Source organism: Falco rusticolus, chromosome 1 (assembly GCF_015220075.1).
Source record: "Falco rusticolus isolate bFalRus1 chromosome 1, bFalRus1.pri, whole genome shotgun sequence".
NCBI lineage: Eukaryota > Metazoa > Chordata > Aves > Falconiformes > Falconidae > Falco > Falco rusticolus.
The window spans coordinates 19,368,944-19,385,780 of NC_051187.1; the positions used below are offsets into that span (position 1 = coordinate 19,368,944).

Here is a 16,837-nt window from a genome sequence, read left to right on the forward strand (position 1 = left end):
GCTGCTGTCCCCAGGGAATGTGGCCTGGGGCTGTGGGTGGCAGCTGAGGTGACCTGTGAGGTGGAGCGAGGGGTGGTGGGGTGGGTGTTGGCCATGCCACTGTCTGATGTCACCCTTGCCTGTCTGTCCTTCTACAGGCAGGCGGCTGTGCTGTGACCAGTGCCCTGACCCAGCGCCCTGCCACGGGGGTGAGTGTGCCCCGAGCCCCCCTCCACCATGTTCAACTTGATGAAAAAGGACAAGGAGAAGGATGGGGCCCGAAAGGAGAAGAAGGAAAAGAAGGAGAAGAAGGAGCGGATGTCGGCGGCTGAACTGAAGAGCTTGGAGGAGATGAGCATGCGCCGAGGCTTCTTCAACCTCAACCGTGCCTCCAAGCGGGACTCCAAGACCCGCCTGGAGATCTCCAACCCCATCCCCATTAAGGTGGCCAGTGGCTCCGACCTGCATCTCACAGATATCGACTCCGACAGCAACCGGGGCAGCGTCATCTTGGACTCAGGCCACCTGAGCACGGCCAGCTCCAGCGATGATCTCAAGGTGGACGATGCCAACTTCAAGGGCTCGGTGCTGCAGCGGGCGGCCAAGTTTGGCTCGTTGGCCAAGCAGAACTCACAGATGATTGTCAAACGTTTCTCCTTCTCCCAGAAGAGCCGGGATGAGAGCACCTCAGAGACATCCACCCCCTCCGAGCACTCAGCAGCCCCCTCCCCACAGGTGGAGGTGCGCATGCTGGAGACCCAGCTTTCCAAGCAAGGGGTCCCCCAAGGACACCCCTGCACCCCTCCTGCCACCTCCCTGCGTGCCAGGGTGCCGGAGCTCGTTAGCAAGAGGTTTCCTGCCGAGCTGCGGCTGCCCGCCTTGGTGCCCCCGCAGCCCCCCACCCCACGGCAGCTGGAGCTGCAGAGGCGCAACACTGGTGATTTTGGCTTCTCCCTACGCCGCACCACCATGCTGGACCGGGCGCCCGACGGGCAGGTGTACCGACGTGTCGTGCACTTTGCTGAACCTGGAGCTGGCACCAAAGACTTGGCGTTGGGGTTGGTGCCTGGTGACCGGTTGGTGGAGATCAATGGACGAAATGTGGAGAGCAAATCCCGGGATGAGATCGTGGAGATGATCCGGCAGTCGGGGGAGACGGTGCAGCTGAAGGTGCAGCCCATCCTGGAGCTGAGTGAGCTGAGCCGCTGCTGGCTGCGGGGTGGCCAGGGGACACGCCGCGCTGCTTGGGATGTGAGTAACATCGTCCTCGCCGCGGGGCCAGTGCCCTGGGTTTCTGCTGGCCAAAAGCATCCTCATGGCATGTGTTTGGGTTGGCAGTGGCCATGGGAACTGATGGCTGGGCTGCTCCAGCCAGGAGCAATGCACAGGGAGGAGCGGGAGGCTGTGGCTGGGATGCAGGGGTGATGCCTGCCCATGCCCAGGCTGCAAGGGCAGGTTTGCGTCAGGGCTTGCAAACCGACTCCGGTGGGTTTTGCCCCCCAAAATCCTCAGTGTGCTGTTGGGTTTGGTTTTCCTCCTTCTGGAGGGGCTCCAGGAGAGCCCAGCTCTGCATCACGTGAGGGAAGTCTGTCCCCATGACTTTGCTGAGGGAGCAGGTCTGGCACAGAAAGGCGCCTTGCTCCTTGCTGCTGGAAAATCCCTAACACTGCTTAGCAGGAGGGGCACTGCCTGCCCCACTGCTTGCCCCACTGCCCACATCACCCTACCCCAGCTGGAATGCCCCCCCAGGACTGGGGCAGGCGGCGTGGTGTGCCAGGGGACAGGAGCTGCCGACGGCGTGTGCAGCCCTGTGTGCGCGGCTGGTGCTGTATAAATAGAAACTTAATGGCTGGGTGACCCACATCCCTTGTGCGAGCTGCCCAGCTCTGCTGACCCTGCCGCAGGCCCCTGCCAGCCAGCATCCCGACGGAGGGCCCCCAAATGCCAACAGCCTGCAAGGCTGGACCCCCTTCATGGTGGCAGGGGGGTGCAGCAGCATGGCCTTGGTTTGGCTTATAACTTGCCTCGCTGAGTTTATTTTTAAGCCACCCTTGGGGCAGGAGGATGCCGTGGCCCCAGAGCAGGTTGCCTGCGGTGGGGAGAGCCATGCTGAGCGTGGTGAAGCCCCATCCCTGCAGGGTGGTGGCTGGGACGGGGTGAGAGTGGCCATGGTGAGGCTGTAGTGGGGGGCTCCATGTGCTCCCCCAGCACAGGCTGATGCTCTGGGGTGGAGTCTGTGCCAAGCCGGAGCGCTGGCTTTCCCACAGCTCCTCCCTGGAGCCCAGCAAGTGTCATTGGGCCGGCTGTGCCACCGGGATAACCCCTGGCCGGATAACCCTGTGGGGCTGCGGGGCACGGCTGCCACCCCCACTGCAGTGCGCCAGCGTGGGGACAGGTGTGCTCGATGCCAGCACGCGAAGGCTGGCGAGGTGCTTGTGCCCACCCAGAGCGCGGTGCTGCAGCTGGAGGGAGGAAGAGGAGGCGCTGGTGCCCTTGATGCTGCAACAGCTTCGTGCCAGGTCCTGGCACAGTTAGACGGCATCAGCTGGAGAAAACTGGCCGGAGGGGTGGCTGTGACTTTGTTCGTGGCATCTTCGGTTGCCACTGCAGCACAGGCACCTCCTGGCGGGGATGCTGTCCTCCTCCTGCGTGGTGCAGGGGTGCACCGGAGGGATGTGCCGTGGCTTTGCCGGTGATGGGGAGCTGAGGCTGTGGTGCAGGGTACTGCTGGGGGTCCCTCACCCGTCAGGGCTGTGCAAGGTGCCAGCACACAGGGAGGCCCGGCTCTCCCCCAGGCCCTGCTAAGCTCCCTGGAATGTTTCTGGTCCTAATTTAAATAAAAATGATCCTTTTTGAAACAGGAAATTATAGACATATTTTGGGCTGTTGCTCTGGAAGCCCCTCCCTGGCTGGAGTGGGGATGGTGCTGGGCTTCCTGCGTACCAGGGGGATTTGACCCCCTCAGTGGGGGCTATGCTGAGCTGCCTCTGACCCCACGGACCCACGACCCCACGGACCCACGCTGCAGCCAGGCAGGGGCAGCACCCGGCACATCTTGAGGGGGTCTCAGTGCTGGGGGGGGAGGGCTGGCCGGTGGCATGTGGGACCCAATGGCTGGTGGGCATCGGCGACTGGGTGAAATCACCCCCCCGTGTCCCAGCCATGCTCCCGGCACAGGGCAGCCATGCTGGCTCGGCTCCATGCTTGTATTTATTTATTTACCGGCAAAATTCCTCTGGCAGGGCCTAGGCGTGCGCCGGCCCGGGAGAAATATTCCAGAAACGCCTCCGACCACTCTGGCGCTTCGGTGGGACCACAGGCATTTGGCAGCCGTGCTGGCAGACCCTGCGTGCCATGCTTGCCCGCCGGCCACAGACACCCTGGTCCCCGGGTGGTCACTGTCCCCAGGGTGCAAGGCCACCGTGCCACGGCATGGCTTGGTGCTGGCTCTGTGCTGTGGCTGGTGGATGTGTGGGGAGGCGGGGGGGATGTGGGATGTGGGCTGCAGGACTCCTGTCGTGCTGGAGGTGCTTTTTCCATTTTTCCACGCTTCCTCCATGTGAAGTTCTTGATTTGGCTCTTCTTCTGCCCTCACCGTGGGGATGATGCTGCCAGGGTTGCCCCTGTGTGGGGGTCCCAGGGGGCGCTGGGGAAGGGGCTTGTGTCCAGTGGGCTCGGCCATGGGGTGGGTGCATCTCCACTGAAGTTCTTGGCAAAGGAATGAGAGGAATCTGCTGGCCAGGCAGAAATGCCATCACTGAACGGCCAAGATGGGGATCCCAGTGGAGATGGCCTGTGGGAGCCGGGCTCCTCCCTGGTGGGTGGCTCCATCCCTGCCCCGGGGTGCTCAGGACCCCCTGGGAAGGCAGGACCATGTTGTGTTGCCCAGGTCCGTGGGTTTGGCTCACTGTGGTGGGCTCTGTGTGCTGGGGCTGGGCTGGTGCCTTTACCGACCTGAGCCCGGCTGCAGGGTGCTACAGCAGCGACTGGAGCCGTGCACCGCTCTGCAGGCAGGGGCTCTCGTTCCTTCCATCAGGGGACGTGACCGCGACCTTTTTGCTGATAACCCAGTGGCTGCCACCAGTGCTACCTGGGGACGTTGTTGTCACCGCGGGCACCCTGCGCTGTGTTGTGCCAGCCACCCAAGGGTGTTTGCCGTGGCCTCTCCCTGGCGCGTGCCGGGTGCACAGAGGGGCCAGGGCTGCCATGTGGTGCCAGCCCTGGGGCAGCGCTGCGAAACCTGGCGTCAGCGTGGGCTGGGAGGGACGTGGCCCAGTGCTGGTGTCCTCCAGCCTGTCATCGGCACAGCCGTCCCGGTCAGGCTGGGAGCCCCTGCTCCCTCTGGGAGCGGTTTGTGGCTCAGGGTGCATCTGTGTCCCTGGGGTCGTCACCTTCTCTCCTCCATGCCGCCGGCGCCTGGCTCCCTGCCACCGGCCTCCTCCCGGCAGGCCCCGCGCGGGGGGACCCCGGCCCCTCGCCCGCCATCCCTGCTCCTGTTTCCAGGGAGACCTCGGACCTCCAGAGGCAGCTTTGCCATGAAAGCGGCTTTGCCGTGGGCTGCCATGCTGTGCCGGTGGGCTGCTGGGCTGGCACACGTCTGTGCGTGCCAGCCCTCCCCTTGGGGCGGGGGTCTGTGCCTCGCCAGGAGCATTTTGGGGGGGGCTGTTGTGTTCATGGCAAAGCAAAGGGAGGAGCGAGCGGTGTTGGGGCAGCACAATGCTGGACACCCCACTGTGATGCTGGGCGCCCTTCTCTGACATCCAGCACCCTGCTGGTGGGACCCCGGGGTGCAGGAGTGTGCGACCCCATCCCTCGCAGCGCAGGGGCCCTCCTTGGGTTCCCCCTCGCCCCGCAGCTGCGCTCGGCTTGGGGGCGTCTTTCCCCGCTCCCCCCGGGGCGGGCGGTGGATGGCGGCCAAGGCAGTTCCCCCGCGGCGCTGGGCTGCCCTGAGCCCACATCACTTCCTCCGGCGCTGGCGGCAGCGGTGGCGGAGACAAGGCCCCGCCGCCTTCGTGTCCCCCCCCTGGTGCTCCCTCCGGCTGCTGCGCGCGCTGCCGGGGCCCTCGCATTCCTCAGCTATTTTTAGGGTGGCCCTATCAGCCCAGCTGTCCCCGTACCGCCGGCTGCCGCCCCGCTACTACCTCTCCCACCGCGCTGTGCCACGCTCGCCCCAGCGGAAATCCCGGTCCCAGCTCGCCCCGACCCGGCGGTAAGGTGGGGACCCCCCGTGTGACCAGCACGGCATGGGGGAGCACAAGGGGGGCACGTGGGAGCCAGTCTTGGCACTGGGGCTGGGGGCCGTGAGGCTGCACCCACCCCTAGGGTACTTTGGCAGCCCCCTGGGGACCCCGATGTCGACGGTCTCTGGGGACCTTCAGGAGGTGCCAGGCTGCGTGGAGGTGGGAGCGCTTTGGGCGGAGAGCCTGGGGGCTCTCACCCATGAGCAAGTTCATCTCCAGACCCCCATGCCCAGCCTGTGCTCTGGGGCCGGTGTTTCACACTGCGGTGACAGGGGGGTACAGGGGACCCCTCGGGGACAGGGTGATGTACCCCTGGACAGGCGGGTTGGTTCAGTGGCCGAGTGCTCCTCCACACCCTGCCTGGCCCTGGGGAGGGGGAGTTTGCCCAGCAGCCCTGGGTGGGACCACCCTGGGTTTCCGAGCGCGGTGCTGGCTGGGGCAGTGGGTCCCCACCGGGGCTGCCCGGCCGCTGGCACAGGGTCAGGCTTAGAATAAACTCTGCTGTCAGGGTGAGCAGGGTGCCCGGGGAAGAAAATATCCCTTCCCTCACCCTGGCATTTGCTTACTGCAGCGGGCTGGCCCACCCAGGGGGGAAAGCACGCACGGTCCTGCCAGCTGACTAAAGGGGCTTTTTTTTGCACAATGAGTTTTGCTGGGTCTCAGTCTGGCCACCTGCCTGTCCCTGGAGCCCGTCCTATAGGTGCTGCCTGCTCGTATGCTGAGCGGGACCAGGTGGGCTCAGACCCCCATTCCTGAGGATCTCGGGCTCTGGGGGCTGACAGGGAAGGGCACGTGCTCATACACTGTGCCATGGTTTGGTGTCTTGCTGGTCCCGGCTCGTCTCACCTCTCCCTCTCTCCCCAGCCAGGGCTGCGGCTCCATGAGACATCACCATGGCGTTTTCATCCCGGTTTGCGTTCTGGGAGCAGAAGGGAAGTCTCTCGCGTGTTTGCCTGCACCCCACATTCGGATCACGCTGCCGCACGCTACCAACCAGCTCCCCCAGTTTGCCCAGTGCAGGCACCGTGTGCAGCGTGGCACTCCTGGCCCAGCTGCGGTCACCATTGTGGCCACGCATGCAATTTCTAACGCCGTCACTAACAACCGCTTCCGCGAGTGCCTGGTGCAGCCCCTAACACGGTGTGAGCCACCCCAGTGCCACCGGCCAGCCCCAGGCTCTCGTGGGAGCTGTGTGCTGGCAATTCAGGGAGCGTTGCCCATGGGCTGCACCACGCGGTGCCACAGCCGAGCCCTGGAGCTCAGAGGCACAGCTTGGTGCAGGGGAGGGTTTGGCTGCCCACCCCCCCAGAGACCCCAGTAAGCCTGCTCGGCAGGGAGCTGGCACATCCCACCATGCGGCTGCCACAGAGATTAGCTGGTGACACTTAAAACGTGCTGTGACGCCCGGCGAGGTGACGTGCAGAAAGTCAGAGCCCCCGTGGGGAGCGGTGACGGGGCTCTATGTATATACCAGCTCGCTCACCAGCTCCACATGAGGAGAGGTCCGGGCCAGGCGGGCAGAGCGCTTTCGTCTCCCACATTTGGGGTTTGCTGTAACCAGGGTGCATCTCTGTGTCCCCCCCCCACTTTTTTGGCTACTGGGGAGCCTGGAAAGGATGCATGTCCTCATCCCTGGGGCTGCTACTGGCTGCAAATAGGGGCTGTTTCATATAGCAGCCTCCTGTCCCCCTGGCATGGAGTGATGGTCCCGGTGGGTTTTCCCAGCCCCTGTGGCTTTTCTGGCAGCGAGGCTCTGCGGCAGGCTGAAACGCGCTCCTCTTGTTTGTCTGACCCTCAGGTCAAGGACGAGGACAAGTCTTTAGCTGTGAAAAGACCTGGGAAGGAGGATGGGGCTGTAAGTGTCGCAGGGCACGGGCAGGGTGGAGCTGTGTTGGGGATGGGGCTCACCTCAGTGGGGACAGACCCTGTGCCAGGGTGTGGGGACATCAGGGAGGGTTGTGGGTTCAGCATCCCACCCTGTACCCCCCTGCTCCCTGGGGAGTGCTTGTGGCCGTGCCAGGGCAGTGTGTGGAGGGTGGTGGGTGTTTTTGGCAGGGATGCCCAGCTGTCGGCATGCAGCGATCTCTCCCCTTCTGCCTCCCCGGGTCTTGTCCCCTGCCCTGCACACCCCAGTGGGATGACGGGTCGGTGCCCACCCCACGGTTACAGTGCTGGCTCCCGTGCTGCCCACCAAAGCTGTTGGTGGAGGAAATCTTGCGGCTTGTCCTGCGCATTGCAGAGAGGCTGCCGGTGCCCTGAGCGCTGTTTTACCCCCGTACTGGCAGCCTGAGGGTCAATGGGTGTGCGGGGCCAGGGAGGTCACCATCGCTCCCTCCCCTGGGGTCTGGGGGGGCTGTAGGTTGGCTGGGGAAGGGGACTGTCTGCTGTGTCCCTCGGTGCCAGGGTCTGGCCGGGAGCAGTGCTTCTGTGGCAGAGCACGAAGCCCTGGGCACCACCATGTCCCAAGCAGCAGGTGCCTGCGGTGGCAGGCACTGCACTGCTGGACCTCCACTCACACCGGTGTTGTTGTGGCTGCAGTCAGAGAGCGTGAAGGATACAGCATCTGCACCCCCAAACCCTGAGCCCCCGAGTCCTGAGCCCCCGAAGAGCCCTGAGCCACCCCCAGGGCGAGGGAAGAGCCCGGAGCCGGTGCTGAACGGGGCAGCAGTGAACGGGCTGGAGGGTCCGGCCGCCGAGGGCCAGGGGGATGACGGCCAGGGGCTGTCCCGCCGCAGGGTGGTTCGGGTGGTGCGCAAGGTGGTGCGCAAAGTCCTGCCGGGGGAGGATGCTGGCAGTGCCAAGGAGCCAGGGCGAGACACCAAGTCTCCCGAGCCAGTGCCACCTCCCAGGAAGGAGGAGACGGGTCGTTCCGCCATGCCAGCTCCCCCTGCTGCGCCACCTCCCCCCACCGTGCCGATAGCCCCCGCCAAGCCAGAGCCCAAGGATGAGATCTCAGCTGGGCTCAAAACCCTCATGGCAAAGGGCAAAACCAAAGAGCACCGGCCACGGCTCCGGCCAGGGGACAGGCAGGAGAAGTCCCCTGAGCCGGCCAGGGGGGATGCGAAGCCGTCCCTGTCCCCGGGCACCAAAGCCAAACCGGAGCCGCTGGTGCAGTCTTCAGGAGGGAAAGCGGAGCCGGCAAAGGCATCTGCTCTGAAACCCACTGCCCTGGAGAGGCACAAGGTACCAGTGTGTGCACGGCGGGGGATGCTCTAACACGGCGGCAGGGTTGTGCCACCCGGCTCGGCATGGTGTGAGCTCACCCGCATGGTTTGCAGTGGTTTTGGGGTGTGTGGTGCCGGGCAGGGATCAATTTGGGGAGCAGTTGTGTGTGCTGTGGCCGCCCCATCACGTTGCCCCTTGTCTCCCTTTCTGGCTCGTGCGGAGAAGAAGCTGCAGCCTGGTGAGAAGCGGCCAACCCCCATGAAAACCACCCCGGCATCCCCCCAGCAGGTGTGTGGGAGTGGGGACCCGGGTCCCAGCGCACTGTGGGTACCTGCTGGTACCCCAGCTGTGCCACATCGGTGCCCGTGGGTCTGTGCCAGCCTTTGCCCCGGTACCTGTGCCAAGTGCTGGTGGGCTGCAGGGCTGGGAAAGCCTTTGCGATAGCCCCTCTGGTACCTGGGTGCCGTGAGTGCCGGGCCGGTGGGGGCTGCGGGGTGGACAGCCTGGTGCTAACAGTGCTCTGCCTCCAGGCTCCCCCCAGCCCCACGTCCTGCCCGAGCCCGTCAGAGGAGGCACAGCGCCGGCTGGAGAGGATCTTCACCACTTCTGTAATTCCAGGGGCGTTGGCGCTTGCGTGCTGCCCGCCTGGGGACAGGGAGGCATGGGCAGTGTGCGACTGCACTGGCTGTGCCGTGTGCTCCGCACAGGGTGATCATACCGCTGTGCATGGCCAGCAGCTCCATGGTCCCTCTCTGGGTGACACTGGCAGCAGGGGATGGATGACTAGGGATGCTGGTGGGTTTGGGGATCGCTGCCCTGATCAGTGTGCCCAGCCTTGGGGAGCTGCCGTGCCTGTGGCATCCCCATGGCAGCCCAGGCATGGCTGCTGGTGGCTGGGATGATGCCCAGGTGGTGCTGTGGGGACTGTGGCCATGCTGGGGCCCTGTGACATGTCACAGTGCTGCTGCTCGCTGCCTCTCACCCGCTCTCTTCTCCTCTCTCTCCTCCCTCTTCGCTGCCTTAGCTGGACCCCGCCGCCTCTGCCTCGGCACCCAGCCAGGTACCGTACCCCCATCCTCAGGAGCCCTCTGCCTCCACCAGCGATGCCCCACCATCCTCTGTCTGCCGCTGGGCTGGCATCTGCGCCCGTGCCTCATGCTGGAGCGTAAGGCTTTCCCCATCCCACCCTGCTCCGTGGGCTGCCACGTCGCCCACGGGGCCGGAGGGTGCCGGGGTGGCCGGGGCTGGGTGCCCTCTCCCCAGCGGGGCCGTGCCAGGGAGCTCGGCATCCCGGGAGGGTGCTCTTGGTTGAGGTGGCACAACTGGGGCGGGCAGGGGTGTGGAGCAGGGTGTAAAGGGGCAGAGCAGCCGCCGTAGGTGGGATGTGTGGTGCACGGCGGTGCACGGTGCTGGCAGAGCTCACAGTGGGTCAGCACAGGGGCCCCCAGCCCTGGGGCTTTGGCAGCATGGCCTCATGGACAGCGTCCTTCCCGGCTCCGTGTGTCCCCAGCACCATGCTGGACCTGCCACTCTGCTGGCTGCAGCGGTAGCTGTGGCACCAGGAGTGCCCGTGGGGTTTGGCATAACGGCGCTTTGCCCTCGCTCGTTTCCCTCCGCTGCTTTCTGCGCTGTCTGCGGGGCAGAGATTAACTCTTCTCACCTTCACCACCCATCTCTCGGCCTCGCCAGGGTCAAGCGGACGATGCCCCGGCAGCCGCCTTTGGCCCCGTCCCTGCTGCAGCTCAGGTTTGGCTTTGGGGTCGCCCTGCTCCTGGGTGGCGGGGACATCCCTGCTGTGCCGGCTGTGCCAGCCCGGCAGTTCCCATGCCGCGGCACTCTGCCATCGCTGTGTCTTGTGTTCCTCCATTATGTCCCTGTAGTGTGTCCTGTGTTACTACAGTGTGTCCCTGCAGCATGTCCCATGTCCCCACCATATGCCCGATGTGCCTGCATCCCGGCATGTGCCTGGCATGGGTGCCTGCTCTCTGGGCTGCGGTTTGGGAGCTTGGCCTCTCCAGGCTTGCCCAAGGTGGCCGTGGGGAATGCACGCGTGGGTCACTGTGACTTTGTGTCTGTCCCAAGCTGTGGCAGGGCTCTGGTGGTCTCTGCTGCCCCGAGCCCGCTGGGGTCTCTGGGGTCAGCAGCCAAGCTGGGGACACGTCCCAGGAGGGCTCAGGGCTGGTGGAGGGTGGCTGTGGCTGCCCAGCACGTGGCCCTGTGGCCACAGAGCCCGGCTCACTCCAGCCCCAGGGATGTGGGGAGCGGGTGAGAAGGGAGGGGGCATGTGGCCACACCTGTCCCATGTCCTGCTGTCCCACAGGCCAAGACGGAGGAGCAGATAGCCGCCGAGGAGGCCTGGTATGAGACAGAGAAGGTGTGGCTGGTGCACAGAGATGGCTTCTCCTTGGGTGAGTCAGGGGTCAGCCTGGCACTGCTGGGACAAGGGGCACCCTGTCCTTCCCGCGGCACAGCGAGACCCCCCGGCCCGGCAGTGGTGCTGCGGGGGGGCTGCCGGCACAGCTGCACTGAGCACCTGGTGCCCCTTGCAGGCAGCCAGCTGCGGCTGGAGGAGGGTGTCCCCCTGCCCGAGGGCAAGGTGAAGGTGAAGCTGGACCATGATGGAACCGTTCTGGAGGTGGAGGAGGACGATGTGGAGAAGGTAGGGCTGCGGGGTGGGGGATGGCGGGGCAGACCCCCATTCCCCACCTCACGCCCCCCCAACCTTGCTGCCAGGCAAACCCCCCCTCCTGTGACCGCGTGGAGGACCTCGCCAGCCTCCTCTACCTCAACGAGTCCAGCGTGCTGCACACGCTGCGGCAGCGCTACGGTGGAAACCTCCTGCACACCTACGCCGGCCCCACCATGGTCATCATCAACCCACTGAGCTCCCCCTCCATGTATTCTGAGAAGGTGACCCTGCTGTCAGGGGAGGGGACTGGAGGGGACGGGCAGCTGGAGCCATGCCACTGTGCAGAGGGAGCCGGTGAGGGTGCTGACCTTCGCCTACTTCTCCCCACTCCCCACCAGGTCATGCACATGTTCAAAGGGTGCCGCAGGGAGGACACGTCCCCGCACATCTACGCGGTGGCCCAGGCTGCCTACCGCAGCATGCTGATGAGCCGCCAGGACCAAGCGGTCGTGCTGCTGGGCGCCAGTGGCAGCGGCAAAACCACCAACTGCCAACACCTTGTCCAGTACCTCACCACCATCGCTGGCAGCACTGGCAAGGTCTTCTCTGGTGAGTCCCCGGCGGGGTGCGCATCCCCGTGCCACCTGTGCATGCCCCCTGCTTTGCAGTCACAGCCGTCCGCCGCCTGCTGCACCCAGCAGTGGCCGGACACATGCCACACGGCGCGCTTTCACTTTCTCACGCCGGTCACCTTACCGTGCTCTCGAGGCTGCTGCGGCGTGGAACATGGCACAGGAGCAGTGGCACTTGCCTGGCCAGCAGTGCCGGCTCCGGCCGGCCACCGCACAGCCCCTGCACGCCACCGTCCCGCTTCTCTTCCCGCAGTGGAGAAGTGGCAGGCTCTCTACACCATCCTGGAGGCTTTTGGCAATAGCAGCACCGGCATGAATGGCAACGCCACCCGCTTCTCCCAGATCATCTCTCTGGACTTCGACCAGGCTGGGCAGGTGGCATCTGCCTCCATACAGGTGAGGGGGCCGGGGCAGCCCCCCTCGGCACAGGAGCTGGTCCATCCTCGCTGGGGCAGCTCCCCTTGGCGTGGGAGCCCATCCATCCTCGCCGGGGTGTTTCCTCCCAGCAGCCCGGCCGCAGAACCCCCCAGCTGCCTGGCCGTGCTCACAGCGCTTAGCGGCCAGGCATCCTGCTTCGTCTTCGTTCACTGCCAGACGTGCGCAGCGCACATTGACTCCCTGTCCTTGCTGAGTTAGCTCCAATGTCAGGGTGTCTTTCTTCCAGAAGCTGCCCCACTGCGATAACATCAGAGCTCTTAAAATTCAAGGGAGCCACTTCGTGCTCCTGTAGTAGCAGACACCCCAGGAGAGGAGATGCTCATGGGTTGCTTGGATGATGTTTGCATTGATCTGATGCTCTGCAGTGGGTGGGAGACCCTCACATCTCCGCGGGGATCCTGGGCAGGCAGCAAGGATAAGGCTGGGGTGGGCTGGGGGGGGTCTCGGTGGAGCAGGGCCTTCAGGGATGGTTTCCAACCCTCCCACCTCCACCAGACGCTGCTGCTGGAGAAGCTGCGCGTCACGAAGCGCCCAGCCAACGAAGCAACCTTCAACATCTTCTACTACCTGCTGGCCTGCTCTGACAGCACCCTGCGGTGAGCTGGGGGCGGCGAGGGCATGGTCTCTTGCCTGGGGGGTCTCCAAGGTCTCCCACATGGGGCCAATCTCGGTCTTCATCCCCACAGGACTGAGCTTCATTTCAACCACTTGGCAGAGAACAACGTCTTTGGCATCGTGCCCCTCTCCAAGGTCGCTGCTATGGGGCTGGGAAGGGGCTGCCGGCGGGGGGACAGGGTTCCCTGGTCCATTTGGGTGCCGGGGGGAGGCAGAGCCAGGCTCCCACACCAATGGCTCCTGTTGCTCTTCGCAGCCGGAGGAAAAGCAGAAGGCGACCCAGCAGTTCAACAAGCTTCAGGCTGCCATGAAGGTGATGGGCATCTCCAGCGATGAGCAGAAAGCCTTCTGGCTTGTCCTGGGGGCCATTTATCATCTGGGGGCCGCCGGGGCCACAAAAGGTAATCTGGGAGGGATTAACGAGCCAAGGCTTGGGGCTGATGGCTGCATGAGGTCCCAGAGCGATCACCAGCACCTCAGCACCTTGCAAACAGCCCCCATGGTGTGATGGAGCCTGGGGCGGGTTTTGGGGCTGTGTCAGCTGAGGGACATTGCTGTGCCACCCTGGGTGTTCTGGGGCACCTGGCTTTGCCCCCTCGGTCAGGGTGGTCCTGCTGGCTGGTGGGAATCAATCACCCCCAGACCCTGGGCTGGCCCCTGCCAACTTGGGATACCAAGGGCCTGGCTGGGGCTGAGGGAGTCAGGGGCTGGGGGGGGTGGTGGGGGGGTGTCCCTTGTCCCCAGTGTAACACCTTTCCCCCCTGTCCTCCCCGCAGAGCTGCTGGCAGACGGAGCCGGTAATCAGAGATGTGGGGGGCTCTGCTCCGGGTGGTGCTGTGCGGTGCTGGTTTGGGGGCTGAAATAGGGGCTTGAGGTGCTGCTGGTGTGCCAGGACCAACCCTGACCCTCAGCTGGGTCCCGGCAGAGCCATATTTGCCTGCTGCCCATCAGGACCCTCCCCCAGTCCTTTGGCACCATTGGCGTGGGACGGGGCTGCTCCAGCACCCAGAGCTCACCGTGGGCTATGGGGCTTGCTCTGATGGGCACCAGCTTCGCTCTCCATCCCTGGGGGCAATGAATTCAGCTTTCTGGGGCTGCTTTTCTCCCCCTGGGGCTTTCACCTTCCCCTCCGCAGTGCTGGAAGCCCCCGTGGTGCTGCACGCTGGCAGGAGGGCCTGGCACAGCCAGTGTTGCACCGAGGAAATTTGCAGCCCCAGGGAGGGGGGAAAGATGAGTCAGGGATGGGGAGTGGGGGAGCGGAGGGGTCTTGGGGGTGCAGCGGGGTGCAGTGCTGGCCCGTGGGGTGCTTTGAGGCACTAGAGGGCAGCAGGGCCCCGCAGCAGGCACCGCAGCGGGGTGCTTGGGCAACCGGGAGCCTTTCCGTGGGAGCCTGCTAGGGGGGAACCCCAAATCCTGCTTTGGGGCGAGCATCCCTGCATCTGGCTCAGGGTGAGCATCCCAGCCCCCAGCTCTGTGCTGCTCCTGGAGCCTCCCCTGCATCTTGTGGATACTGGGGATGCTCAGAGCCAGCTCAGCTGCACTAGCACCCGTTTCTTTGGCCCCTTGGTGCTTGTACCGGGCTGGATCTGACAGTGGCTCCCGGTGCTCCAGGCAGAGCTCCCCACCAGTGCCTGCAGTGTGGCTGGGGCTCACAGGGGAAGGGGTCCCACACCAGGCTGCAGTGTCTCACTGCAGTGATGCCTGGGGGGGACAAGGCTTGGCCTGCACGTGGTGGTGCCTGCGCGTGGCGTGTTTTGGCAGGAGGGCGTCCCCGTGCCGCGTGTCAGCGCTGTCACATGCTGTTGTTTCTAACCCCTGTCTCTGTTCGCATGGTGCATGCTGCCCTTTTGCAATGCAGACGCCGACGAAGGTAAAGTCTTGTTCTCTGCACGTGTCTCTGGCTTCCCCCTCCCATGTGCCACCACCTTCCTGCTGTCATGTCCCTGCGTGTCACCATTAACCTGCTCCCATCTCCCACGTCCGTGTGCTTGTGTCCGCGATCTGTCCTGCCGTACCGCGGTGAGGCTGCTCGGTGTATGTGAACGAGCAGGGATGTGTCCCCGTGCTGGGGTGACTCAGAGCCCCACACTATCACAGGCCCCAGGGGTCCTGGGCTGCGGTGGCGAGGGGTGACTCCCACTCCTGGTCCCACAGCGTGGTCTGGGCTCAGCCCTGCAGAGGCATGAAGCCGTTCACCCCCTGTCTCCTCTAATCAGACCCCAAAACACACTTCCCAGCCCTCCAGCACAGGCCACATGCTCCCACTGTGCACAGCATCCCCAGCTTGCTCTGGGGGACCCTGAGGCTGTCCCAGGTCTGCCTGGAAATGCCCCCGATTTAGGGGGATGCCCCGGCCGGCACTGAGCCCCCTTCTCCACCCTCCAGCTGGAAGGAAGCAGTTTGCACGGCACGAGTGGGCTCAGAAAGCCGCTTACCTGCTGGGCTGCAGCCTGGAGGAGCTCTCCTCCTCCATCTTCAAGCACCAGCCCAAGGGTACCCTGCAGCGATCCACCTCCTTCCGGCAGGGCCCCGATGAGCCCCCCCTGGGTGACAGCGGTACAGGTAGGATGAAGGACACTGGGGACAGCTGGTGGCCCAGGGGGACACCAGGCTGGGGACACTGAGGGTTGCCTTGGCCAGGTCCCAAGCTGACAGCACTGGAGTGCCTGGAGGGCATGGCGGCCGGCTTGTACTCTGAGCTCTTCACCCTCCTCATCTCCCTCCTCAACAGGTACGTGCTGGGGGTGGGGCAGAGGAGAGCCATGGGGGTCTGGCAGCACCCACTCACCCCACTGTGTCCCTTTGTCCCCACAGGGCGCTGAAATCGAGCCAGCACTCGGTGTGCTCGGTGACGGTGGTGGACACCCCGGGGGCGCAGAACCCCGAGCTGGCAGGGCAGAGCCGGGGGGCCACCTTCGAGGAGCTTTGCCACAACTACACCCAGGAGCGCCTGCAGCTGCTCTTCCACCAGCGCACCTTCGCCCGCGAGCTGGAGCGCTACAAGGAGGTAACGACGATGGCCAGGGCTGCCATCGCCTCCTCCCCCCCTGCCCTTCCTTCTCGGCGTGAGCATCTCCTGCATTCCCGCTCCTTGAGTTCTTACTTGCCGTGGAGCAGTGCAACTGCAGCAGCTCTGGCAGGACGCTCGGTGCAGCAGGGGTGGCCCCAGGGCTCCCACCACCTGCGGTGCCTTTGCTGGCACCTTTCCCTGCAGACGTGCCAGGCTGGGAGGTGATGGGGTGGCCGTGGCGGGTGGGTGGTGGAGATCACTGCTGCTGCTCCATCTCAGCACCAACAGCCATAGGGGGACCCTCCTTGTGTCCTGGTCCCCCCTTGGCACCCGGCGTCACCCTGTGCCCTGCTGGTGCAGCGGGGTGCTGGGAAGGCCCTGCCTCCCTCATTGAGACCAACACCCTCACTGGCTGCCAGTCCCTATCGGGGCTCTCCTGCTGCATGGGCACTAATCGTGCCTCTGTCCCTCCTCGCCAGGAGAACATAGAGCTTGCCCTGGCTGATGCCGAGCCCGGCTCCTCTGGCTCCATAGCTGCTGTAGACCAGCCCTCGCACCAGGCACTGGTAAGTGCCCACCATGCTTCCTCGCAGCCCCATCACTGCAGCTTGTGGCCCGAGGCAGTGGGCGTGCGGCTTTCTTGGCCCCTTGGTGGTCCTTGGGGGAAGGAGAGGGGCTGTTCTGAATGTTTGGCCATGACAGTGTGGCTGCGAGCGTGTGTGCAGCCCGCATCCCTGGTGTATCCCCTGGCACGGTGTCCCCTGCTTGCCCCGGCAGCTGCTTGTGCTGCAGGCAGGAGTCACGGAGACCTTGGGTGATCCCCAGGGCGCTCCAGTCCCTGGGGTGCTCTGGTCCCCAGCGTGCTCAAGTCCCCAGGGTGCACAGCTCCCCAAGGTTCTCCAGTCCCTGGGGTGCTCCAGTCGCTGCTGGAGGAGGCTGCAGAGACCAAGGGGAGCTGCTAGCACCAGCCCAGCACTGGGTTCCAGCCCGTGGGTACCCAAGCACCGTGTTTTCCACCCCAACGGGATGCGCTGCCTGGAGTGTTACATATGGCCTCTTGCCCTGCTGCGTCCCCATAAGCAGGAGCCCTCACGCATGGTGCCGCTTTGCCTTGCTGCTGACAGCGGCC

The 16,837-nt window shown here is 64.9% G+C and overlaps 1 protein-coding gene across 16 annotated transcripts in view; it reads left to right on the top strand.

Annotated features, from left to right (window-relative positions):
* Positions 1-16,837, top strand: part of MYO18A (myosin XVIIIA) — a 38,893-nt gene that overhangs the window by 4,983 nt on the left and 17,073 nt on the right. For 4 of the 16 annotated variants that reach the window (XM_037373511.1, XM_037373380.1, XM_037373417.1 and 1 more), the window contains exons 2-20: positions 138-1,230; positions 8,610-8,672; positions 8,915-8,992; positions 9,409-9,444; positions 10,074-10,130; positions 10,705-10,792; positions 10,934-11,043; positions 11,118-11,294; positions 11,412-11,622; positions 11,899-12,041; positions 12,579-12,679; positions 12,770-12,833; positions 12,955-13,099; positions 13,475-13,495; positions 14,557-14,568; positions 15,084-15,260; positions 15,339-15,429; positions 15,513-15,705; positions 16,188-16,274. In XM_037373511.1, coding sequence (XP_037229408.1) covers positions 217-1,230; positions 8,610-8,672; positions 8,915-8,992; positions 9,409-9,444; positions 10,074-10,130; positions 10,705-10,792; positions 10,934-11,043; positions 11,118-11,294; positions 11,412-11,622; positions 11,899-12,041; positions 12,579-12,679; positions 12,770-12,833; positions 12,955-13,099; positions 13,475-13,495; positions 14,557-14,568; positions 15,084-15,260; positions 15,339-15,429; positions 15,513-15,705; positions 16,188-16,274 — 2,868 coding nt within the window. In that variant the 5' untranslated portion in view covers positions 138-216. Of the gene's footprint in view, positions 1-137; positions 1,231-8,609; positions 8,673-8,914; positions 8,993-9,408; positions 9,445-9,474; positions 9,550-10,073; positions 10,131-10,704; positions 10,793-10,933; positions 11,044-11,117; positions 11,295-11,411; positions 11,623-11,898; positions 12,042-12,578; positions 12,680-12,769; positions 12,834-12,954; positions 13,100-13,474; positions 13,496-14,556; positions 14,569-15,083; positions 15,261-15,338; positions 15,430-15,512; positions 15,706-16,187; positions 16,275-16,837 lie in introns of those variants that run through there. The other 12 variants (XM_037373397.1, XM_037373437.1, XM_037373502.1 and 9 more) reach the window with 10 other exon arrangements.